Below are 25504 nucleotides of genomic sequence, written 5' to 3' on the forward strand. Positions count from 1 at the left end.
GGTTCCTCATACCACAATGGCGTCTTGGTCTTCCGGCTCTCGGGGCACCTTTCCACTGTCCCCTTTAGCCTGTGCAGGCCTGACCATGACGATCTGCGCGTACCAGCCATCCTTCCTGCCGGGATCCGCCCTTAGCCTCTCGTCCTCGAATTCTTGACCTCTATCCCCACCGTTGTCCCATCTCTTTAGGTCGATCCAGATTTCTGCCCCGGGCCATTCTGCCTTCGTGAAACCAACGGCCTCGTACACGCTCACTCCAGCAGGACTAGCCTCCAACATGGTGGGCAATCCCAGACCATCGGCCTCACGACAGGCATGACGCATAAGCATACCGCCCGCCCCACGGCGTTGGTGTGCAGGATCCGTGTACAGGACGTCAATGACCATATGTGAGCCGAGAGTCTTCATCGCATGCTTGCGGGCGGCCACCATTGGCCCGACGAAGGCATTCCTCAGCGCCTCGTTCTCATGTGTCAAGCCGTGGACGGGCTGATCGGGATTGTCGATGACCTCTTGCGTACCGGTATCCGGATGCGGGCCTCCTTCGGGGACGAGATAATACTTGATTGCAGCAATGACACGCCCACGGGGCTTCTCTGAGACCTGTTCAGTCCCGGTACTGCCCTCTTCGTGTTCCAGGACAGTTTCGTCTTTCAGTTCGTCGTCGATTACCACAACGCACCGACATTGCGGCTCATTCTGCAACGAATGTGTGTGTCGGTCGAGGTATTTCTGCCTAATAATGGGATGAGAACTTTCGGGGCTGGAGTACACTGTCTGCATGAGCTCGATTGTCATCCACGCAGCGAGGTGTATTCGTGCGACGGCAGGCAAAAGCTTGAAGTCCGAGACACGGTCCCGTGAGAGCGTGTAAAGGTGTAGCGTCATCTTAACCAACCGAGTTCCTCAACCTCGTGCTCAAGTCGTCTTGCTCCAGCTGCGTGCTTGCGAAGTCTTAGAGGCTGAGGTTGACTTGAGCGGGCTCTGAAAATTTATCTTGGGTGTCGCGTGCTAATTGTTGCTCACTTTGGCCTCAATGCGACGTCGCATGCAGGTAAAAGGCCGATCTTCATCTTTGCGGCCTTTGACTAACGCTCGCTGCACAGTAACAAGTACACACCTTGGTAATTATTCACATCCTGTTTAGACCCCAGTACTCAGTGCCTTCTGCGAAATGGATCAGTTTGTCACTTGCAACTCTGACTTGAGAGAGGGTGTCAGAAAGGTCCATTCACCCCCGTGTCAGCTTCCCTTGACCCAAGCCGAAGACCAAGCCGAAGACCAAGCCAAAGACTTGCTTCTCTTTCAGCACGTGTTGAATGCATTGCTGAATCTCTCAAGACTTGCGGTTTGTCCTGCAGATGGTAAATTAAAGATCGCCTTCCCTCAAGATTGCAATCTCGCTGGCTAAAGAAACGCGCATCTTCTGGGCCAATCACCGCCACCTCAACCACGATACCCTGTCGAACACTCTGGTTCAGCTTCATACGAGCTACTCTTCAATTTGGATACCTGCATGTAGCATGGTCCTACAGTCTTCGGCAGAAGAAATATGGCATTCCTAACCATTTGCTCATGCTGTATCCCAGCGTCCATAAATACCGATGGAACGCCAGATCGTATCTAACGCCTGCGCCTGGCCGTGAACCGTTCGCTCGTTCTCTATTCGGTTCACCATGAGGTTCGCTGAGATCTTCGCGCACGTCACTGCCGCTGCGCTCTCACTGTCCTGTGCTACAGCACAGACCATTGCTCAGATCAATGGCAACAGGTTTATCTCGCCCTACCGCAACCAGAACGTCACCAACGTTACAGGCTTGGTCACTGCCACAGGGCCAAATGGGCTATGGATCCGCTCTACGACGCCAGATTCGGACATTCGCACCTCGGAATCCATCTACGTCTTTGGCAGGCTATCTAGTAATCTCACCGTGACGGCCGGGGACGTAATTGTCCTCGATGGGCTCGTCTCCGAGTTTCGCTCCAACGCTGCATATCTCTACTTGACCGAGATCACTCGCCCTGCCAACGCCAAGGTGGTGTCGCGCGGCAATCCCGTCAGTGCCGTCGTGTTGGGCAAACAGGATACCAGCCCGCCCACGGAGCAGTACTCTTTGCTCGACGAGGGCGATGTCTTTACCGTGCCAAACAACGCAAGCCAGATATCGACCACTAACCCCGTGCTGCAACCATGGGCATATGGCCTCGATTTCTGGGAGAGTCTAAGCGGCGAGCTCGTCACCGTCAGGGGCGCCTCCGCCGTCGCCAAACCCAACTCCTTCAATGAGACCTGGGTCACTGGCAACTGGAGGAAGACGGGCAAGAACAGCAGAGGTGGCTTGACGATGACGCCTGGGGACGCCAACCCGGAAGCCATCATCATCGGCGCGCCCCTGGACGGGACCGTCCACCCCACCGACATCAAGCTGGGCGACCAGCTCGGGGACATCACGGGTGTTGTCTACCAGCAGTTCGGTTACTATTACATCCTCCCCTTGACGGCACTCAGCGTGACTGATTCGATGTCGCCGGCCCTTCCACCCCCGATCAGCTGGACCTCCAAAGGTAACTGCCACAAAATCACAGTTGGGCAATACAACGTGGAGAATTTAGCGGCCAACTCGAGCAGCCTGCCATCCATCGCCCAGCACATCGCCTACTACCTGAACTCCCCCGACCTCGTCTTCCTCCAGGAGATCCAAGATAACAGCGGGCCGACGGACGACGGCGTCGTGTCCGCCAACGCCACGCTGGAGGCCCTCGCCGCGGCCATCGAAGCCGCGGGCGGTGTCTCGTACGCGTACACCGACATCGACCCCCAGAACAACCAAGAGGGCGGCCAGCCAGGCGGCAACATCCGCCCGGCATACCTGTACAACCCTGCGGTGTTGAATCTAAAGACCAACAGCAACGGCACCACTACTCCCCCGGGCACAGTTCTTGACGCCAACGCCGTCCTCCCTGGCCCGACGCTGAAATATAACCCCGGGCTGATCGACCCCGCGAACGCGGCGTGGGAGAACTCGCGCAAACCGATCGCCGCGCAGTGGGAGACGGTGCGCGACAAGGCCACCCTCTTCACGGTGAACGTGCACTTCACCTCCAAGGGCGGGAGTTCCACCATCGAAGGGGACCCGCGCCCTCCCGTCAACGGCGGTGTCGACAAGCGCGTCGCCCAGGCCACCGTCGTGGGCGACTTTGTGGCGCGCATCCTGGCCGAGGACCCGGCCGCCGCGGTCGTCGCGGCCGGGGATTTCAACGAGTTCGCGTTCGTGGCGCCGTTGGAGACGTTCGTGGCCGTGTCCGGGCTCGTGAATCTCGATGACGCCGCCGGCGTGGCGGCCAAGGAACGGTACACCTATCTGTTTGAGATGAACAGTCAGGAGTTGGACCACATGTTTGTGAGCCCCAAGATTGCGGGCTCGCCTGGGGGCCGGCCCGACTTGAAGCACGTCCATGTGAATACGTGGGTGGCCTCGGCGGAGCAACTCTCCGATCATGATCCCAGTGTCGCGAGGTTGGATATTTGCTAAGGCGAAAGAATCACAAAGCAGATCAGTACGTGCGTAGGAGTTGATTAGTACCTAATGACCACGAAACCAGGATGGAGGACGGAGTATGCAGTATTGGTATCGCAGCGGAACGCTAGCTACTAGCGAAACTACTCGGACGAGAACACGGCAACAGCAGTCACTCGAGCAATCAATCGATCGATACCTGAGAAATAATCTCTAATTTCCTGTTTCTCATGCTGCAAGATCGGAACCTTTAGCTGTGGTCATATCTCGCTTTTGGACTCACCGTTGTCAAAACCAAGCCTGTCCATGATTATCATTTTTGTCTAGCTGGTCAAGCTGTCAACCCGTCAACCCGTCAAGTCCTTGTCATGTGAACAGAACACAACAGACATCTCATCGTGATGTTCTTGGTGTAAGCCACTGTGATGGCGGGCCATGCTCCTTTATGTAGCTTCCCTCTCCCCTGGAGCAAGAAGTTGTACTCGTCCAGTCCGAGAGCCATGCAGGTGTACTGGTTGAACTCGGTCATGTTGGTGATCTCCGTCGCATTGGAAATCTGGATTTTCCTACCATTCTCGGCTTGAGCTCCTTGTACAGGGATCTTCACGAGGGGTATTGCCAATCAGGGGCGAGGCAGGCCCTGTCGTCCCAGGGGTCAAGTCCCGCTGTTTCGCTGCTGTTGGTTACGAAGGCTGTGGTCTGTTCGAGGTAGAAACCGTTCATGCTTGGATCTAAGATAGATTGACTCGTCATGATCAAGTAAGTCTGCGAGGTTGAAAGCGACTGGTAGCTTCCCGCGCCTCTCTTCAGAACAATGTACGTGACGGCTCCGAATACTTGGCCTCGATGGGTTGGGAGGTGGTTGAAGTCGAGCCGCTTGAGCGACCGTCGGGGCAGGCTCACCGACGGCACTCGCACCTGCGCGTCATGTCTGCCGGTGTCAAGCTCCATCTTCATCTGAGTGCGCTCGTCAAGCTTGAGGGGTATTGAAGCGGAGCTGAGAGTATATCACTCATTCTCAGAATGCTTGTAACAGAATACTTTGGCAATTCACGTGGCATTTAAGAATCGAGGTCACACCAGGCAGGAGAATATCTTCGTCTGTGTTAAAGGGAGAAAGTCGATATTTGCCGTGATTACAAGTTTGGTGACGTTGAGGCAAACCTCAGATATTGTTTGTTCAATGGAATTGTTTTCGTCTTACCTCCCTTTACACTCACTTACTTTACATTCACCTCACTTTCATTTCGGCTAACGCGCTTCGACTAATCCTTCTTCTATTGACATGTCTCTTACTTCACTCACTCTTTCGAGCATTTATCCCGTCACTCATGACTACGTCAACTCGCAATCGCACTTCCCACCGACACTATTCCTCCTGCCTTGTTCCCACCGAGGCTCTGGTAGTGCTACTGCGCAGGATACGGATCTGTTGGCACATAGAGACCGGCAGAGGCGAGGCCAACACGCGGCAAGGAGATCGGTATGTTGACAGATGGGCCATATCGACGTGGTCGCACAAAAAACGCATGTTTATCGAAGCTTCCTCAAAGCTGAGGCATATGTAAAGTGGTTGGGCTACCATGGGGTGCCATGCCAGCTATATTCAAAATAATACAGTAAGTGGCCGGCGTCATGCGAAATTCACTCAGAAAGGCTCACTAATTAAGCCCCCATTCGAGCCGAGGCATCATATAGTTGTGGTGTGCAGGCAGGAGTCTTCGTACTGGATACGTCCAACCGACCAAGACCTCATGCCTATCTACACCTCATATAATTTCCCTGCAGTTGCCTTTGTGTCGAGACTACGAGATAATACTTATCGTGACATCGGTCCACAGTCATGAACAGGGTCAATTTCCGCACAATCGACAGCATCACCCACTTGTGGGAGACTCTCAACCTCCCCAAGGAAGCTCTCAAATCCATCAATATCTCGGACGCCGATACTATATGTCTCCCCTCGTCGTTCAAAATCGGTCATCTAGCACAAACTTCAATCACTCTGACAGCTTTACTCGCAGCTCTGATCCACTCCGAGCGCGAAACCCTCAAGTTCATCCCGCAGGTCACGGTACCTGTCCGCCGTGCCTGTTTGGAGTTCAAGTCCGAGCGGCTCCTCACCATCAACGGGAAGCCCATGCCCTCAACATGGGGGCCGATAGGCGGTCTGCACAGGACTTTGGACGGATACGTACGCGTTCATGACTCTTTCCCGAACCACCGCGCCGCAACGAAGAAGCTGCTTGGCCTCGCTGAAGACGCGGATCGGGAAGCCGTGAGCCGCGCGATTGCGACCTGGAAATCAGTCGATCTTGAAGATGCAGCTGTCGGTGCAGGTGCGGTGGTGGCCGCATTGAGGAGCTTCGAGCAGTGGGACGAGTTGCCTCACGCGAAAGCCGTGGCAGACTTTCCAATCCAAATCACCAAGATCGCCGATTCACCGGCTGGGATCCCTGACCACCTTACCGCCGCTGGTGGCAGGAAGAGGTGTCTCCACGGGCTGCAGGTTCTGGAACTCAGTCGCGTCATCGCTGCACCGGTGGCCGGGAGGACGTTGGCCGCCCACGGCGCGGATGTGCTCTGGATCACAAGCCCAGATCTGCCGGACCTACCCAGCATTGACCGGGACACGGGAAGAGGTAAGAGGACCGCACAACTGGACCTAAATCAAACAACGGATCGGGAGAAGATGTTAGAGCTCATCGACGACGCGGATGTCTTCCTTCAGGGGTATCGTCCGGACAGTCTGGCAGCGAGGGGTCTCTCGCCTGCGCAACTCGCTGCGAGACGAGAGCAGGACGGAAAGAAGGGCATCATCTGCGCGAACCTCTCTGCGTATGGTCCCACCGGCCCGTGGAGCCAACGGCGAGGCTTCGACTCGCTCGTGCAGACATGCTCGGGAATGAACGTCTCTGAAGCCGAGCACTTCGGCCAGACCGATCCTCCTGCCAAGCCTATGCCTTGTCAAGCACTTGACCATGCGAGCGGCTATTTCCTCGCAGCCGGAATTTTGGCTGCTCTGTATCGGCAGATTAGGGAAGGTGGGTCGTGGCAAGTCGACGTCAGTCTAGTCGGAACGATGAAATACCTTAGGAGCTTAGGCCAGTATGAAGGCTTGTCGGGGTTTCAGTGGGATGCTGACTCAATGGAGGGCGTGCCTGAGGTGTATCTCGAGTCCAGACTGTCTGACTTTGGGACACTCAAGGCTGTCAGACATGCCGCCGCTATCGAGGGCATTAACGTGGGGTGGGATATCATGCCCAGGCCATTAGGGTCAGACGACCCCAGCTGGCTCTGACAAACGTTACACAGTCGCGAGTCCTTCACGGCACTCATACGTCTTGCTGGCCGCGATCAAAGTCTCATGAAGTTGAAATTGACGGCAGCTGGATGTCGGAGCCACGTGAGGACGAGAACGGCGTGGTTTCTGGAACATACTCCTCAAGTGTATGCATAGTAAGTCCTAAGCTTAGGTCCCTCCACTCACCACCAGAGCAATATCAAAGAGCGTCTCGTACTCTGCCTTCGACTGTTACCTGGTGCGCCTCGTAAATGCTCACCTGAGCTCTTCACCCCTACTGTCCATTCGGCATCGCATTTGGAGAATCCGACTTCGATCGCTTCTTGCGGACAACGGTATGCCTGATAATATCACCCTCATCCCGGTGTGGCAGCCATTCGCCAATGCCATATTTCTCGGGCGCCTTCCTCACTCCCCGACCACCACCACCTACGATGAGGTTTCCTGGACGGTAGTGTGGATTCGCCTGCATGCGTCGGATGACCGAGATGTGGATTTGTGCATCGTCGGGAATGTCCCGAGTTTCACCCATAGGAAGCGGCCTTCATCAAGAGTGAGCTAAAGATTGCAACACTACCGGGCCATGTACTTTAACTTACCAACGAATCGCTTTCCACTTCCCATCCTGCAGGTCCATTCGTCGAAATGGAAGGTACTCCATCATCTTCCAGAAAGACACGGTGCCACGAGGCAGGCCACTGCCGAACTGCAGACAATCGTGAGCTACAGAGTCGGTGAAGGAGCTCTCGAGCCTTTCGATAAACGCTTGGCGTGTGGTAGTATCCTCAATTCTTTCGCCAAACTCGTCAACTGCATGAGGGGAGCATCCCAGGCGAGCCATCTTGCTGGGCACCATTAGCCATTGCGCCGGTACAGCATCAAGAAACGACATACCCAGGGTCAAATTTCAACCCTGCCCTTTGCGCCTCGTGCAGCATCCACACTAGCGGCGTGTGACTGAGCATCCAGTGCTCTCTGTCTGTGCGTATGTGTTAGCGGGTGCTGTAATGACAGAGCCGCAGGGGCCTAGAGAGTCCAGCGGGCATTCGGAAAGAATTGGATGCTCACCAGACTTGTCCCAGCCACCACCGATGTCACCGTGGCCACCTGCGAACCTTGCTCACTTGCTTTAGCGGGCGCACGACCTATGTCTTTACACTGTTGCTTACCACACTTCTTGGATGTCTTGTGGACGACGTGCCCCGGACCATGTGCGTCTGGCATGCCTCCGCGGCGACTTTGGTCTTTCACGAAGATGCTCGGTTGAAGCAGAATGCATAGGTCCCGCGAGACTGTCGGATGAGCTTTTGGGTGCAACCTGATCAGGCACTGATAGATGACCCCCTATCGAGTTCGAAAAAGCAATCCTTGGACCTTGCTGCGTTGATTTTTGCTCGTGAGACTCCTGGTTCTCCACTTTCTCATTCATCTGCGCGAGATCTGACTCGTACCGATGCATCTCGGGCTCGGTATGGTCCGCGTGTTGCTGGTGGCTGCCACCGATGAGGTCTTGTCGAAATTTGGCCCGCCTTTCGTCGATAGAGACAGCATGCCGTATGACCTTGGCTGATGAACGGGCGGTGTAGGGGAATTTACTTCTCTGCATCCACGCAGACTCGAACCGGGGCACCGAGTTGACCGTGTCAAAAAGCCCGAGAAACCGAATACGGCGGACCGGTCTGCTGCTGCAGTGGGTGTTAGATCGCTTGCATCAGCGCAAAAGACGACATCCTGCAGGATCAGATCGATGCCTCTGAGCACTCACAATGTTTCTCTGAAGCCTCGCATGAACTCGTACTGTTCTTTCTCAGCTTTGTGGGCCTCTTTACTGCCGTCATTGCTCCTGGCTGCCCATTTGGCATAAGTCTTCCAAGCAAACCGTATGAGCTCCTCGTTCCCGGCTGCCAGCAATCCAATGTGGTCCAGCATTTCTGCTAGGAAGCGAGCGGTATAAGCTCCACGGCTGAAGCCAAAGAAGTACAAGTCGTCTTCGCAGCTGTAATATCGCATGAGGAATTTGTAGCCTCCCATGACGTGATCCGCGAAAGACGTGCCGACGGCCTCATCTTTGGTTTTGAGGTACCATGACCGGATTCGACCGAGAGTGGACGTTGTTTGGATCTACGAGCGTAAGCACCCAGCATTCGATGGTAGGTCAACGTACCGAGTGAGTTGTGATGTACGTCCCGATGCCCGGTTGGTAGAAGGTGTACATATTCACATCAGTGCGATCGAGCATGCGGTAGAGCTTCAAGATGTTGCTGTCGGTCTCTTTGCCGCTGAACTTGTTGCCGGTGCCCTCCAATACCGTCACTAGCTGCCACACAACATTGCAGGTTCGGCACTTACATCAAAACAGAGCACGAAGATGTTCTTCTGGCGGCTTTGACTTGGTTCCGGTACGGCCATAGCAACAACAAGCTTGAGTCAAGGGAAGAATGCACGCAACGGCATAAGAATAGCAGCAAAGAAGGGGAAAAAGATGATAATGGAGTGTAATCATAAGTATAGACAGATTTCTGACCGGTCTGCCAGGACAAGGAGAGCACGGAGGCCATCAATCAACTATCCAGCATTGACGTAGATGGCAGTGTGTAGCCCCTTCCACATGGCTGTTTTGGGATTCACAGCAGGATCCCTTCGGCGCATATCGTGACTGACTGCATACTGGGTACACTCGTGGTCGGCCTTGACCACCATTATCCATGGATCTTCATCATCGTCAAGGCAAGACGGCAGCACTCGGGTGCGAGGTCGCTGGAGTTGTGGATCTGCAATACAGATCATGCTACTTTTCAGGCTTTTGATTCGAAATGGAAGCTGCCTAGTGTACGTGAAGTGCCAGGCTTCGTTGCTTGTGGTGCTTGGTGCAGTTACACAACTCCGCTCCTGCCACCCACCAGCACAAATGGTGTGTCCGTGGTTGATCGCTCGCTAATGCCTTTCGGCAGATCGGATTGATTGCTGTACCAGGTATCTTCGACATCGATCGTGCCTCGATTCGGCAGCTGAAGCCCGAAAGAGGGCGCAGCTTGACCGATTTGCTGTCGTTGGTGAAGGAAGTGACTGGAATGCAGCCAGATCCTGGACAGGTGCCGCTGACCGCCAATCGATATTGCTTGGACACAGAACTGTCTGCTTAGGATGATGGGTTCGTGGATTGGCTGGAGGAGAGCGATCGACATCGACCGACAAGCGAAAGATAGTCGAGGAAACCTTCTTGATGCATGAAGACAATGTGTGGTCGAGACGGAGACAAAAGAGGGTTACTGGGGGTTGGGCGTGCTGCCGGTTCGGTCCGGATGGGGGTGGAAGGCCACCCGGAGTTGCGCAATTGGCTGTCTAGGGAACGTCTATCCCACCTAGCGAGTTCGGCTGGCGCCCAGCCAAGCCCCCAAGGCCCCCGGAACGGCATACTGGGGCCCCATTAGCACAACCGACAGCTGACACCTCCGCTGCTAACCTTCAACCGTCCTACCACCTCCATCGTTCTCGCGAAGATGATTGATCCAGGACGCATTGACAGCAAACATCTGTACGCCATCACCACATTTCACGTAAAAGGAGAATGTGATCACAGAAAGGATGTTCGATCGTTTACCCTATTTCGTCCGCACAGGTGCTTCAGTGATGTCTCGATACAGCATGCACGACTTACACAAAGACGAGTCCTCAGTGGCACGATATGAAGAGACACCGATCCAAGCAGATGACCCGCTCGCGCAGTAATGGAGCCCAACAAGGCCGATCTTCAGAAGGCGCGCAGACGGACGACGCACGGTGCCATCATGACTTCGAGACAAGAGCTGCCACATCGACGCCATTCGATATATCTGCTAATTGCTACTGCAGACGAAGCCATCAGTGCACATGATACAAGGCCGGCGGATGCCGCTTCGAGCCATCCCTTGAGCTACTTCCCCACCACGGCGACCTTTAGCAGGCCGTGATAGACAGCCTGAGTTCTCCGACATGGGGATGGAGCTGCGATGATCATGCTCGGCCACTCCTCATGTTGATGTTTGAGCCATCCCTCGCTGCAGTCATGGTCCCCAGCTTCTGATCTCTACCTCTCCCGACTCTTCACGTCCCTATCCAAGTCTCTTCTCTCTCGTTCTGCAACCTGGCCCCGAGCATAACCTCCATTCCGGAAGACGACCTCAAGCATGCCCTTGTTACGCAGGCTATCTTCTAGCTTTAGGAAGAACAAGGCCGTCAATGGCAACGGTGGCAGTGGTGGCAACGGTGGCAATGGTACTCTTCCATCCATTGACGAGTCCAAGCATTCGCCTGTGGTAAACGGGGAAAACACCAATGGTGCCACGACAAACGGTGCATCGATTGGCCAGAGCCTGCAGAAGACGAAAGACGTCCAACGACGTTCGTCGTACAAACCTACTACCAGCCTGGATTCTCCAGCACCAGACGAGAAAGAGGATGGGTCACCAGCGACACGCAAGGATGTCGAAAGTGCCTTCAGCCAATTCGCAGAACTGATCCACGCATCGCAGCGCCCGCTCCCAACCCAGTCCGGAGACGGCCAATACCTCGAGAAGGAGGAACCGACTGGTTTCTGGCAGGATCTCAAACACCTGGGATTCAAAGATGCCCAAGCAGCCTTGCACATGGTCGAGGACAAGCTCTCTGGCGGTCCGGTTGACGATCGGAAAATGCACATGGAAGAGGTCATGCAACTCATCGCCGCTCTTCCTGATCGCTCTGCCAATCGGGTCAAGCTCACCGGCTCGCTCCTGGACCTCTTGTGGAACTCATTGCAACATCCGCCGATGTCGTATCTTGGAGACGACTTCAAATACCGCTCTGCTGACGGATCGAACAATTCCTACATCTTTCCCAAACTCGGTGCTGCCAATACTCCCTATGCACGTTCAGTCCAACCCAGGACGGTGCAACCCGGTGCATTGCCCGACCCCGGACTCCTGTTCGACTCGCTTCTGGCAAGAGAAGAATTCAAGCCTCATCCCAACAACGTCTCGAGCATCTTCTTCAATTGGGCCTCGTTGATCATCCACGGTATGTTCCCCGGAGATTCCGATTCAAGATCACAAACTAACACCATCCAGACCTCTTCCAGACCGATCACCGAGACTACAACAACAGCAAGACCTCCAGCTACCTGGATCTCTCTATCTTGTATGGCGACACTCAAGAAGATCAAGATCTGATGAGGACGTTCGAGCACGGCAAAATCAAGCCAGACTGTTTCGCCGAAGAAAGGCTCCTTGCATTCCCACCGTCTTGTGGCGTCATGCTCATCATGCTCAATCGGTTCCACAACTACGTGGTCGAGCAGCTAGCCCTCATCAACGAGAACGGCCGTTTCACACCGCCCCCCAGCAAGCTCTCAGGAGAACAATCCCAAGCAGCATGGAAGAAGTATGACAATGACCTGTTCCAGACCGGACGGTTGATTACATGTGGCCTGTATATCAATATCACGGTAAGTACCCGTGGTCATTGGAAGATTTCAGGTTCTCTCCGTGGTTTGCGGTTATTCGTCTACCGGCACCCACATATGCTAACGAAGATCTTTAGTTGTATGATTATCTCCGCACGATAGTGAACTTGAACAGAACCAACAGCACCTGGACGTTAGACCCACGTATGGACGCACCAAAGAGCTTTGGAAGTGAAGGTACTCCCAAAGGAGTTGGCAACCAAGTAAGCGCCGAATTCAGTCTCTCGTACCGTTGGCACTCTTGCATCGGACAGATGGATGAGGCTTGGACAGAGAACGTCTACTATGAGTTGTTTGGGAAAAAGCCAGACGACGTCTCCCTCAAGGAGTTGATGATGGGACTCGGAAAGTATGACCACGATCTGCCCAAAGACCCCCTTCAAAGACCGTTCGCTCACCTCAAGCGCAACGCCGACGGCAAATTTGAAGACAGCGAACTCGCGAAGATCATGCAAGCTGGCATCGAGGAGGTTTCAGGCGCATTCGGAGCTCGAAACATCCCCAAGTCTCTCCGAGCTATTACCATTCTAGGTATCATGCAAGGGCGGTCGTGGAACCTCTGCACACTCAACGAGTACCGGAAATTCTTTGGTCTCAAGACATACGACACGTTCGAAGAAGTCAACAGAGACCCATATGTGGCCGACCAGCTCAAACATCTATACGAGCATCCTGACTTCATCGAGCTATATCCTGGACTCGCAGTCGAAGAATACAAAGAACCAATGGTCCCAGGCGTGGGGATCTGTCCGACACATACAATATCCCGGGTGGTCTTGTCTGACGCTGTTGCCTTGGTTCGTGGTGACAGGTTCTACACTCTCGACTATACACCCAAGAACCTGACCAATTGGGGATACAATGAAGTTGCGTACAACCTTGCTGTCAATCAGGGCTGTGTATTCTATAAGCTCATCCTTCGGGCCCTCCCAAATCATTTCAAGGCCAACAGCATCTATGCTCATTGTAAGTGCTCCCTGTCTCTCTTGTGAAGCTCAAGGTGCCGATACTGATCACGCCCAGATCCAATGACCATTCCGAGTGAGAATGCCAAAATCATGAAGAACCTTGGGCGTTATCAGGACTACGACTGGAGTGTTCCAGAGTACATCCCTACGCGTGTCACCTTGACCTCGTACCAGAGTGCCAAATACCTCCTGGAGCGGGCCCAAGACTTCACAGTCATGTGGGATGATGGCCTGGGCTTCGTGATGGGTAGAGGAGGCGAGAGGTTCTGTCTCGGAGGTGACACCGTCTTCCACCGCAGGCAGCGCCAAACTATGGGTCAGCTCATCTACAGGGACAAGTGGCACGAGCATGTCAAGCATTTCTACGAGTACATTACCTTGCGTCTGCTCCACGAGAAAAGCTGTACCATTGCTGGCATCAACCAGGTGGACCTGACTCGAGATGTTGGGAATCTGGCACATGTTCATTTCGCGGCGAACATGTTTGCCCTGCCTCTCAAGACAGCTGAAAACCCCAGTGGCATCTTCTCAGAGCAGGAGTTATGGATGGCGATGAGTGTGATCTTCACCGCGATCTTCTTCGACTTTGAGCCAACAAAGTCATTCCCGCTACGTATGGTGGCGAGGAAGCTTGCAAACATGCTCGGCAAGCTTATCGAAGTCAACATCAAGTCTGTGACGGCCACTTCTTTTGCGTCCAGGTTTTTCGACAGTCGGAGGGAGAATGAGAATGCACTGGCCGACTACGGCATTCACATGATCCGGCGCCTCAGTGAGACCGGCATGAGCACCTATGACATGGCCTTCAGCCAGATCATGCCGACCGCTTGTGCCATGGTGCCGAACCAGTCTCAGGTCTTCACCCAGATCATGGACTATTATCTGAGCGACGAAGGACTCAGGTATCTGCCGGACATCCAGCGTCTTGCCAAGGTTGACAGCAAAGAGTCGGACGAGAAGCTCCTACGCTATGTCAATGAAGGCATCCGTCTGAACGGCACCTTCGGCAGCTACCGCCGCGCCGAAGTCAACCATACCTTCGACGACGATGGGCGAAAAATCTCGGTCAAGCCCGGCGACAAGGTCTTCTGCGGGTTCGTGAAAGCGGCAAAAGATCCCCGGGTCTTCCCCAACCCCAACGAGGTTCGTCTTGATAGACCGCTAGAGTCATATATTCACTATGGGATCGGCGAGCATACCTGCCTTGGCAAGGAAGCCAGTTTGGTGGCCTTGACAGCCATGCTCAGAACTGTGGGCAAACTGCAGAATCTGCGAAGAGCCCCAGGACCGCAAGGCCAGCTGAAGAAGGTAAGGCATCGACGACGCACCTCTTGCCCAATAAAGCACCCACCTCCCCCTTTTTTTTTTTTTTTAAATGACAGGATCCTCTGACTGACTTCTACACGTCAGGTCCCGCGAGACGGGGGCTTCTACGTCTACATGCGCGAAGACCACGGCTCGTACTTTGTCTTCCCGTGCACTTTCAAGGTTCATTACGACGGGACGCTGCCACCGCTGAGCAAAGCCAAGGCCGAGCATTGAGAAAGCTGGCGAGGAATGACCATAGTTGTCGACAGATACGCCAGTTGGGACAGCAGGGATGGGTAATAGAGCACACGACTGCCGTCTTCTGGGTGGAAAGATCGAGTTTATGAGAACGAGTGTACAGTGGTTACATATGTAGGTGTTAGCATAATGAGTACATAGTACTACCAGGCAATGACAAGGCCCTGAAAATAAAAGGTTGAGCTTGGTTCCAGCTACGCCGACTTGCTGCCATCGTCTGCCATCGTCTGCCATCAACAACCATCTACTGCTACAACTGCCAGCAACGATAAGTGCATGATAGGATTATTTGATCCACCGCAGGCTTGGCGCTGTTTTCTCCTTGAAATGTATTTCACTTCCCTCTCACAAACAGATCTGTTGAGCCATCAACAGAGCAGATGCTTCAGCTTTTCCTACCCAGGGCGAGGACTCACATGGCTGAACCTTCAATTTCATGAGACTGCCTATACAACCAGAGCACACACCTGCGGCGTACGACCATGAGAATCGGAGATTCTGTTCAGGCGTCCCACGCCATTAAAGCAATGATAGCTGTTCCATGCACCATCGACGCCACCCTACCCTGTCGGCACGAAGATCGCACACCGGTGCTGGCCTTGTTGATGCCTTTGATGATTCTCTGTTGACCCGACCTTGTTAGTTGTGGTTCAGCGATCTGATAATCTATTGGGTTCACGTGCTTTCACCTCGTCGCCAGGCGTCAGGCGCGTGCTTCTGATCGACCGCGTCGCAGCAACCATGTTCATCCCATGACGTTGGATTGCAAACTTCGTTTCGTCATCGGCCAAGTCGCAACGGGCGACGCGACAATGTATTCGACGAGATGCCGAAGCTTCAAGCAAATCGGCGCATACCGTCTACATACAGTGCAGGGCTGAACTGGACTTCTAGTCGCATTTGACTTTCAATAGCCAGAAGACTGGCTTCTGGTGCCAGACTTCGTTTAGTAGTACAACCTTCTATGGGCATCTCGATAGAGGCCTTGGTACGCCTCACCGAGATGCCTGGACATGGACTGCTCTTACATGTTCAACAAGCCCGAGCGTGCTTGAAAAGAAAGTAGCAATCCTTTTGCAACTGGGAATGTAGGTCTTTCTGTCGAAATATTTTGCACATCCTATTTCACACCATGGCGGCAAAGACCAGTCTCCTCAGCTATGTTGCTATGCTTCTCTTCTTGTCTTCCACGCACTTTGCTATAGCCGCAGGAACCGAGCAGAAAACAAAGTGGCTCGTTCCTCGAACGAACATCACAGGGCCCAATCCGAACGACTATGAATGTGAGAGTGCTCGAGCGGCTGACTATTATGGCATTGGCGTCCGCCTGGTAATTCGTGACCCCCAAATGAGTTCCTTACAAATATGGCATGCTAACGTCGTTCTTATGAGGGCATCTACTTCTCCTGGATAACTGGCTGGGTGGTGAGTCGGATCCAACAGTCCTTCATGCATTGCAAACTGACCAGAGAAGGCCAACTCCTTCGTAGCTGGGGATATCGGCGGCGCCTTGGATACAAACGCCATATTTCTTTTTGCGAATCTTGTGGCTATGGTCAGGTGTACCATCACAAAGGTCTTGACGCAGCTCGATTGTGTGATTCTGATGCATCTGTCTGGTGGCACAGTGTTCTCGGTGCTCAGCCTCTGGGGGTATCGCACTTGCCATTACCTCGGAGAAGGTCCAAAGGGGATTCGCCATTTCGGAGGCTTTGGCACGCATCTGAGGTTGCTGCTTTCCATGGCTGTTGCAGTCTACGGGCTCTGGTTCTGGATCATTGGTATTCAACCAGACACGACTGAGATCAACGTGGACGCCGGTCCGTGCAAGACGGTATATACCTTCATGTTTGCGAAAGTCCGTGCCGACGGCGGCGTAAGGATATTCTACATCATCATCTGCGTTGGATGTGTTATCTACTTTGGTATCATGCTGCTCGCATCCACGTTAGCCCTCTACGCCAGATTGGCCAAGGCGGCCAACTTGGCAAAGCAGGGGAAATGGCGAACGAGCACTCGGCTGCATTATGCTACTGGACTGTATCACAAGGAGTGAGTCCTCGGATGAGTGCATTTATGGCGCGAGACAAATAGCTGAATGCCCCGACATTAGGCTTCGCAGGACCTTCTACTTCCTCAGGATCGGCAATCTGATTTGGATTCTGTGGTCCATGATACTGGTCGAATGCACACTCAACTTCAACCACGTCAAGGGAGTTCTTGGCCCCGGCAACCGCATCTTCTTCCCTTCTCAACTCATCCCTATGATCATTGGATGCTTCAGCTTTGTTCGGCTGATGTACAAGGTCTTGGAGCAATGGCGAGATCCTGACGACGAGCCCTCCCTTCCCAACGATCCTCGCCTCACGGGAACACGACAGGAGTTCCCCGGCACGAAGAGGTTCTTTAAGGTCTTTGCACCGCCGACCAATGCTCTCAACCGCCGCCCCCAACTCCCAGAAGACATGCCGCCGGAAGACACAGACATGGACGAGCTCCTACAAGGCGAACCCACTCGCTTCAGGTATCTTGTCACCTGGCTGCCGTGGCTCTCACTGCTCCCTTGGTGGACAAAGAACGAGCACAAGCCACATAAGCGTGACACGGAAAATGTGGAAAGCGGTCGATCACATTCGCCATCTTCGACGCTCCACGGAACACCCACTACGCCAAACTTCGTCAACCCCTACAAGTCGCAGATTCCCTGACGCCGATAAGATGCAGGGAAAAGGATCAAAGCTACGTGATACTCTCCTTTCGAATGTCTGCAACAGAACAAATAAGATTGAACGCTATTGACATTTCCCATGTGTCACTGTAAGACGATTATATAAATCTGGGCGCCAACATGTAAGGACTGTACGTGTATATTGAGCCCAACCCCGTCTTGACAGCTGCCTCCTTCGTCTGGGCGGACACCATTGGCCTGGAGCTTCACGTGGTGGGTGGATGTCCGGCGCCCAATTCACGTAAGAAGTCCGCAATTTGCCTCAGGCAAGGCGCGCGACAGGGCATCAGCCAGAAATCTCGTTTGGTCGTGTTGCGATCCTCCGCTGAGACCAGGACGCACGTCACTCTGTCGGCCTCTCCACAACCTGGTACTCGTACAATGTATCGGCAGGATATTACATGTCCTCACAAGCGAGATGTGCTCGAAACCTGAACAACGACCCGAAGTTGAGGGCACTTTGTGAGACGGACTGAGACATGGCCAACGTGCAGAAGAGCTTTTTACCAAGACCCGGAAGTTCAGAGCCGCCCCCCTGGGCAATGGCCCCTCTATGCCCTATTGACTGGGCAGACACAGCCTGAGCCGCCTGATGCTGCAGCTTGTCCTTCCTCTTTCAGTCAGGCTGCAGCTCGAAAAGAGGCTTGGAGGCTAGAGAGCGTCAATTTCAAGAGGCTCCCGGGACAGTCGTCAACCAATGGCACGTCCACAGGGCTTTGGCCGAGCTACATAACGCCGTCCACCCAATCTCGGGGCGTTGACCCCGGCTTGTCCGGCTCCATTCAATCTGCACCCATGTGTGCCGTTTCTGGTTTTTGTCGATCCAGCGCATGGGGTTGGCGACGGCCTTCTCAAGCTCGAGAAACACGTTGTCCGTCGTCCAACACTCTTGTGGTATCTGCAGACACTCGTGCAGATATCATGCAGGTCGACCTCATCCTTCTCAGCTCCTCGAGCGAATACTGGTTCGCCTGTGCTCGAGATAGGGTCAAGTTTCCGGCGAACACGTAACACCGCAAGAATCGTCCTCGAGTTCTGACCTTGCACGGCAGTTCCAGCCTTGATTCTAACGCATAATTTCCCGGCCTTCAAATGCATGATGCCGCTCGTGGGCGTGACTACGCCCCTAGCGGGTCTCGTTAACGGAGGCTAATCGGCACGTTTCGATTCTCCTCGTTCTGGCTTGCTTCTTGATGACGATTTGGACAATTGGACGCCCCTCGCGTCTCAAAGCGTACGGCGATGCGAGGGCGTGGCTTGCTCCATCACTTTCAATTTCGCTCTTAGTTTGCCATGTCCCCAGCTTCAATGCCTTACAGACCCGCCTGATGCTGTTCTTTTCCACTTCGTTCAAGAATCTTGCTGTTGCCGGGTGGGGAGGAGAGTAGCTTTGACAGCATTTTGGCCTTGTTGTCTCCGTTCTCTTGGGGCCCGTGGTTGTTACTCGACACTCTGGATTGAAGTCAGATATTCTCCGCCGTCGAATTGCAGGCCAGGAGACACGTCAATGGTTACTCAGGATACCTGGTACCGGACTTGCAGAGTTTAAGGTTGAACCTTCACCGCCAAAAGACCTCCGAATGCGTTGAGAGTCTGTTGCTTGCGGCAAGAGCGCATTTCGAAAGCATAAGCTTCGCCTTCGTCAGCAATAAGCAAGATGCGTATCTCTCGACTAATCGTCTGGACGGCGCTGGGATGGGCTCTACCTCTGACTGTCGACGCCGTCCCCGGGGCGCAGGTCCAGAGACGGCAAGAGACGACAGATACTGGCTTTCCAGCTCTTACGACCGACTCGCCCTCTGTCTCCACAGACACTCCAGCTTCAGAGAGCGTGACGGTCACAGCAGCTGCAACAACCTCAACAAACGAGGCTCAGTCTTCTAAATCCACGGCATCATCTACATCGGCTGGAAAATCGTCCTCGTCAAGTCTCTCTTCGACGGTCAAGCATTCCCCTACGACGACATCCATCCTGCCGACCGCTTCCAGCACTACCGCCAGCAATGCTACGTCGAGTTCGGACGAGAAAGAGTCAGATGCACTGCCAATACATCCGCAAATCACACCGGCCTTTGGTATCGCCGGAGTGTTCCTCATTGTCCTCGGCGCCACATATGCGATGATTGGGGTCAAGAGCAGATGGGTCCAGATATTCCTGTCCTGTGGGTTCCTTGCGAGTATTGCGACAACGGCGTTGGTCGACTATGTCATGAACCCACCGGTCACGAATGCTGTCCAAGGAGGCTTTTTCGTAGCAATCTTCATGACCGGTGTGATCTTTGGAGGTGGAGCCCTGGTATTCAAAGAAATCACCGAAGGCTTTGCCTGTCTGCTGGGCGGGTTTTGTTTCAGCATGTGGCTGCTCACACTGCGACCTGGTGGCCTCGTCACTAGCTCGGGAGGAAAAGGTGTTTTCATTGGAATATTCTGTATTGCAATCTGGGCGCTGTCGTGGACACATTACTCTCGGCCATATGCGCTAATCGGAGCAATATCTTTCAGCGGAGCCACGGCATTCACACTGGGCGTTGATTGCTTTACACGGGCTGGCTTGAAGGAGTTCTGGTTCTACATCTGGGATCTCAACGACGACCTCTTCCCCTTAAACACCAACACTTTCCCACTGACAAGAGGAATCAAGGTCGAAAATGCGATAATTGTGATTGGCACCATCATCGGTGTGCTCTCACAGATGAAACTCTGGAAGGTCATTAGATCCAAGGAGCGTGAGAAGGAGGTCGTCGACGAGGAGGACTCACGCCAGAGAGAAGCCGTTGAGGCTGCTCTGGGCCGACACTTGCAACGGCAGAACGAACGGGAAAAGTCAGAATGGGAGAAGCAATACGGCGACCGCCTCGCGAGCAGACGGAGCACCGTACTGTGGCAGAACGCACATCCCGAGAAGCGATATTCCACTGTGTCGGTCGTTCAGCTTGACCAGATATCGAAGCAAGGTTCTTCTGAAAGCTTGGAGACGGATGCGTACGGCCCCAGGAGATCGGATTCGGCATACGGCTCAAAGAACAAGCGGCAGAGCACACTGCCAGTGGACGTCATTGAAGAAGTAGATGAGGATGCCGGTGCTCTTGCGACGAAAGAGCGGCAGAGAGCTCTCCAGGCTCTGGAGAGGACCAAAACTCCCCTTAGTGGGCTGGAGCGTACACGCAGCCGTGACTCCCTAGCAGGAAAGAGCGCTCCGGGTGCATCGAATGATGGTGGCTCCGATCTTGGTGCCGCTCCCATTGATCCGTCAGGGAAACTTGGCGATCCATCAAGACTCAAGCGTCTTTCGCAACAGTCACTTTCCCGGATATCCAAACACCTCAGTGTGAACTATAACGGCAACTCTCAGTCACAAGAACATCTCATTGACATGGAACGGCCACACAGCAGAGCATCTTCGGCTGCTGCAACCCTAGACGTTGACAACGAAGATCTGGACGTCCACGCGATCGACGTCGAGCTGGACAGGGATGTGCCATCCCCGCCGGATATTGTCATATCCCCGGCACGTAACTCTGGACCCACGTTTGCCGACGCGGCAGATCCGAACAAGCCCTCGACTGAAAGGCAAGGCACACCGGCTTCGAGCGTTGGCGGCAATCTAGAACGAGATCGCCTGGTCCTTGAGCCTGATAGGATATCCAAGAATGGCGGTACGAGCTCAGAGGAGGCACAGACGCCCGAGGAAAGCACCTTTAGGGCTGAGCATTGTGAACCCCAAAACCCTCAGTCACACACATCGGAGTCGAGCACTTCGAGCGCTGACACTTTGACAAAGACTGCTCTTGCGTCAGTGCCGAGCCAGCTGTCGAGCGTGGTCTTGTCATACCGGACCAACGAGTGGGCGAAGCATATCACTGTGGCTGAAGAACCGATGTATGACGAGCCAGAGACCATTGAGGGCGTTGACAACGAGTTGCCCACCCATCTGGCTCCGGTATCAATGGAGTCCGAAAAGGAACATCTCACCGCAGACCCGGCTGGCGAAGTTTCCCCAGCAGCGACTTTGCCGCCCACGGTCAAAGCAGGCGGTGGTGGTGTTGGAATAGCTGCTAAGCCACCAGTCTCGCAGCGTTCATTCTCAGACCAGGAGCGTCGTCGGAGTGGCGGCAGGGCACCGTCGCGGTCGAACTCCAGCCAATCTCTCTGGCACTCTTCCAGCAGAGGCAACCGTGCTTCTTTGAACCCAGCAATGCAGAACTCCCTCATTAGTACGCCCATTGCCGAGGACGCGCCTATGGAGTTCCCGAATCCGAAGAGGTCAAGCCGGCGCGTGTCGGCACCACATATGATGCCCTCTCGGAGCAACAGCGGGCCCCGGCCCCAAACGGCCTACAGCATTAGCCCGTATACCAGCACACAGGACCTCTTTGAGATGCCTCGTCCGTTAACGCAACACGGTTCCACGCCCGGTCTCGCCACTGGGACGAGGATGGAGTCGCACAACTCCCACCAACCACCACAGAGGGACGTGAGGACCGACGCTCAACGGCGAGAATCGCTTCTGGCCGATTGGCGGCTCTCGCAGCAACAACGAGCCGCAAGCACAGGCATCACCGGTGTGATGGCAGAGCAGGGCCGAGCTCAAATGAAAGCCGAAAAGGAGAATCAGAAGCTCGTCGAGGAACACCAGCGCAACTCGATGCGACAAAAGCAGTACCTCATGGACCAGATGATGAGACGGCCGGACATGCAAGATCTACACCGCGAAGCCATGCGCAAGATGCAGGCTAACGCCAACAAGAAGCTGCGATCCTCGACCGGCTAGCGACAAGTCGAGCGGAAATGGAGTCTACGCTCTCTACTTCTACGCCTTTATTTATGTATTTATTCATCCATTCCTTGGCATACCCATAGCACATGACGGAGTTGGGGGTTTTGAACAGCCGGTCTGAGCGAAACATGAGCAGGAGCCAACAAAAGCGAACACGACACATGCAGGAGGCAGGCTTGACATAGGAGGCTATTCGGTCTTTTCGACCAAAGCAGGGACGAGGGACGAGGGAGCCTTCATTTCAGCCCTGAACAGCAAGGACGTTATGCGAACATAGAGATGATACCCCGACTGGATATACACGACACAGAAACTTAATGGAATATCTAATAAGCACATGTACAGTATTCGCGGCACCGCTGGAGCATAACGTGCAGAGACGGCAGACAGTAGACGCGGCGCCGCTGCTGACTGTCTGGGCGCCAGCAGCTGGTTACGGGTCTCGAGAAGCCTTGAGGTTTAAGCCCTCGATCCTTGCTACTGCGTCGCTGGGTTGATATTCCTGGCCGCTCTGCTCTTTGTTGAGTGCGTGAATCCTTCGACCGTCTTAATTCTGTCATTTCTTACGCCATTCTGCTTGTCAGAATTCAAGGTTTTGTGAACCATCCAACCGTCTCAACACGCCGATCCCGTGCTCGTTTGTCCACAACACTAATTAATGCCGGTCGCTTATAACGGCTCTCAGCAGCCTCCGTCGAGCGCGGCGAGGATGCGAGGCCCAAGCCCATCACCCCCATCACCCCCATCTCTTCCCCCTGAGCAGCTCGCTCCGTACCCAGTACTCCGTATCCCACTTGAGGTCAAGCTTCCCCATTGCCTGGTTCGGAGAAGCGGCCCTGACGCTTGACCGGATTCACCGTTGACTGTCAGCGCGGTCATCACTCATTCCTCTATTTGCATTTTCGGAGTGGAACAAACAGATGCAAACAGCCTCAGTAGGAAACACCAGACTGAGAGAATCGAAGATCTACACAATTCCAGAGGCTGACATGGCAAAAGTTCGATGTTGCGGGTCGTAGATACGATTATCCCGCTCCTCTTCTCCTCTCCTCCTCTCCTCCTCTCCAATGCAACCCGACCAAACACAGGGTGGGTTTGGCTTGATAGCGCCCGCTAGTCCTCGAACGCACCTTGTCCTCTCCCGCGTTGGGGCTCTCCTAGGCGTTTGAGATGGAAGATCATCGGGTTGCAATCGAGTTCCTTTCATCCTCGGGTCACTCACTTCACCCACAGAACCCGCCTCTCCACGGCAGGATTCGCCATCGACGGCCAAACCGACCATCAGAGTGGCTCGCTTGTATCCGTCACCTTTCTTCTCCCGGACAAGCCTAGCTCGTCGGCATGTCCTTATCACCACCAGTGTCCCTGGACGCCGCATGATATCTCTGCTGGGTGAAGCTGCGCTCTATCCCTGGCAAACGCACGATCGCATTCGGCCTGACCTCTTGACCTCGACGCACAACATCCTCGCAACATGAGGACTCCCTCGACAGACCTGACCATTCCTCTCGAACCAGTCCTTCGGTACCCGATCTGCTCGTAACGAAGCGAGCGACGTCATCGAGAAATCCTACACCCGCCCCACGCCCGACAGACAGCATGGGCGCGCCGTTCGTGGTGGAATCGTGGATATGGTACGCGGTGACCGTATGCATGGTCATTGCTCGAGTGTACGCAGCGTGTACCCTCAGACAAGAATTCAAGAAGGGCTGACAACCCGACACAGGGTGGTGCGACTGATGCATTTCAAGTCTGTGCTTCGGCTCCAGGCAGAGGACTATGTCATGGTATTTCTGACCGTCCGTCGGCCACAATATCTCTCGTGCGCTTCTGCGTGGCTAACAACACCAGTGCCTGTACACCATACTCATCGCCTTCCTCAACATTGACCTGAACGTCTCGACGAACCTGATCGATCCAGCCCACCCAGTCACGCTCACACCCCTGGAGATCTCGCAACGAACATGGGGCTCCAAGACAGTTCTGCTGGTCGAGCAATGCATGTGCGCCGTGCAATGGGGCACGAAATGCTGCCTGCTGCTGCTCTACTGGCGCCTGACACAGAACCTTCGACAAGCTCTCGTGGTCAAGGTCGCCGCGGGATATGTGGTGGTGACGTACATTATCATGGAGATCTTTTACTTTGCGGTATGGTGCCGCCCGTTCCACGACTATTGGCAGACGCCTACGGATAATGTGCAATGCACGACTGCGCTCCACCATCTCATCATGAACCTCGTCTTCAACCTCACCAGCGACATCCTGATCCTGTCAATCCCTCTCCCACTGCTTGTCAGGGCGCACTTGCCCCTCCGGAAGAAAGCTCTGCTTGTTTTCCCGTTCAGCCTCGGTCTCTTCACCATGCTGTGCGCCATCCTGAGCAAGCGCAAGAGTTTCACTCAACCGTACAGCACGGAGTGGGTGTACTGGTACTGTCGGGAAGCGAGCACGGCCATGATTGTGGCCAACATGCCCTACAGTTGGGCACTGATTCGAAAGATCTTCAATCTTCGGTCATTCTTTGGCGACTCCACTGCAGCACACATCCAGGCAGGACAACCGAGAGAGCTTACTGGGCACAGTCTCGGGGTCCTGCAACTGGAGAGTCAGCCCCGGTCGCGTCAAGTGAGTCATTCCGACGGTGAACACGGGAAGCTCTCGTGGCACAAACTCAAGCTTCACACGTCGCGAGATGACACGCCCAAATCCTGGGTCGACAGAGACGAGAACGGCAAGGACAAGGAAATCAGCGTTGATGCCACCCCTGCATCGAGCAGTACCAGTAGTGCTGGGTCTGTTCGAAAACCACCACACACAGCGAAGACGGACTGGACCTTGGACCGTCTGTACCCCTTGGACGACGAAGAACTGGCAGCCCCAGACCCTACGCAGCGGCGTTATGAAGGGGTTTGACCGATTTCCAACTGGGATTCCACGAGCCTACACAGTGCGAGTTCGCCACATATTTCGCCGAGATTGCTGCCAACGCGAGCTATTTATTAGCCTTGGTAGCGCTAGACCGAAAAGAGCTAGCTGGTGCGGCTGAGCAACCATGAACATGACGCAGCCGGATTTTTCACTCGGTTCCTGGCTTTGTCAGTCCGACTTTGGGTCCTGAGTCACTCACAAAGCGATTCCCGCAGACAAAAGACCAACTCTTCGTC

At 54.3% G+C, this 25504-nt stretch overlaps 8 protein-coding genes across 8 annotated transcripts; 6 read left to right on the forward strand and 2 right to left on the reverse strand.

Moving 5' to 3' along the window:
• Positions 1–6: 6 nt before the first annotated feature.
• On the reverse strand, positions 7–888 carry G647_05610 (uncharacterized protein; the record flags this gene model as incomplete). The annotated part of the gene is made up of 1 exon (XM_008729937.1): positions 7–888. The coding sequence occupies one exon, from the start codon at positions 886–888 to the stop codon at positions 7–9; it is 882 nt and encodes a 293-aa protein (XP_008728159.1).
• Positions 889–1676: 788 nt separating this feature from the next.
• G647_05611 (uncharacterized protein) lies at positions 1677–3533 on the forward strand (the record flags this gene model as incomplete). The annotated part of the gene is made up of 1 exon (XM_008729938.1): positions 1677–3533. One exon carries the CDS (start codon positions 1677–1679, stop codon positions 3531–3533), a length of 1857 nt encoding a protein of 618 aa, XP_008728160.1.
• A 1828-nt stretch (positions 3534–5361) lies between these two features.
• Positions 5362–6819, forward strand: G647_05612 (uncharacterized protein; the record flags this gene model as incomplete). Its single annotated transcript, XM_008729939.1, has 1 exon — positions 5362–6819. The coding sequence occupies one exon, from the start codon at positions 5362–5364 to the stop codon at positions 6817–6819; it is 1458 nt and encodes a 485-aa protein (XP_008728161.1).
• Positions 6820–7096: 277 nt separating this feature from the next.
• On the reverse strand, positions 7097–9231 carry G647_05613 (uncharacterized protein; the record flags this gene model as incomplete). Its single annotated transcript, XM_008729940.1, has 8 exons — positions 7097–7364; positions 7422–7667; positions 7717–7801; positions 7891–7937; positions 7992–8507; positions 8588–8943; positions 8987–9121; positions 9172–9231. The coding sequence occupies 8 exons, from the start codon at positions 9229–9231 to the stop codon at positions 7097–7099; spliced, it is 1713 nt and encodes a 570-aa protein (XP_008728162.1).
• Positions 9232–10988: 1757 nt separating this feature from the next.
• G647_05614 (uncharacterized protein) lies at positions 10989–14811 on the forward strand (the record flags this gene model as incomplete). Its single annotated transcript, XM_008729941.1, has 5 exons — positions 10989–11856; positions 11907–12283; positions 12379–13267; positions 13325–14577; positions 14680–14811. The coding sequence occupies 5 exons, from the start codon at positions 10989–10991 to the stop codon at positions 14809–14811; spliced, it is 3519 nt and encodes a 1172-aa protein (XP_008728163.1).
• A 1156-nt stretch (positions 14812–15967) lies between these two features.
• Positions 15968–16891, forward strand: G647_05615 (uncharacterized protein; the record flags this gene model as incomplete). The annotated part of the gene is made up of 3 exons (XM_008729942.1): positions 15968–16165; positions 16228–16260; positions 16310–16891. 3 exons carry the CDS (start codon positions 15968–15970, stop codon positions 16889–16891), a joined length of 813 nt encoding a protein of 270 aa, XP_008728164.1.
• A 2329-nt stretch (positions 16892–19220) lies between these two features.
• G647_05616 (uncharacterized protein) lies at positions 19221–22334 on the forward strand (the record flags this gene model as incomplete). Its single annotated transcript, XM_008729943.1, has 1 exon — positions 19221–22334. One exon carries the CDS (start codon positions 19221–19223, stop codon positions 22332–22334), a length of 3114 nt encoding a protein of 1037 aa, XP_008728165.1.
• A 1605-nt stretch (positions 22335–23939) lies between these two features.
• On the forward strand, positions 23940–25253 carry G647_05617 (uncharacterized protein; the record flags this gene model as incomplete). Its single annotated transcript, XM_008729944.1, has 3 exons — positions 23940–24010; positions 24067–24139; positions 24192–25253. The coding sequence occupies 3 exons, from the start codon at positions 23940–23942 to the stop codon at positions 25251–25253; spliced, it is 1206 nt and encodes a 401-aa protein (XP_008728166.1).
• Between the last annotated feature and the right edge of the window lie 251 nt (positions 25254–25504).

Source organism: Cladophialophora carrionii (genome assembly GCF_000365165.1).
Source record: "Cladophialophora carrionii CBS 160.54 unplaced genomic scaffold supercont1.4, whole genome shotgun sequence".
Lineage (NCBI taxonomy): Eukaryota > Fungi > Ascomycota > Eurotiomycetes > Chaetothyriales > Herpotrichiellaceae > Cladophialophora > Cladophialophora carrionii.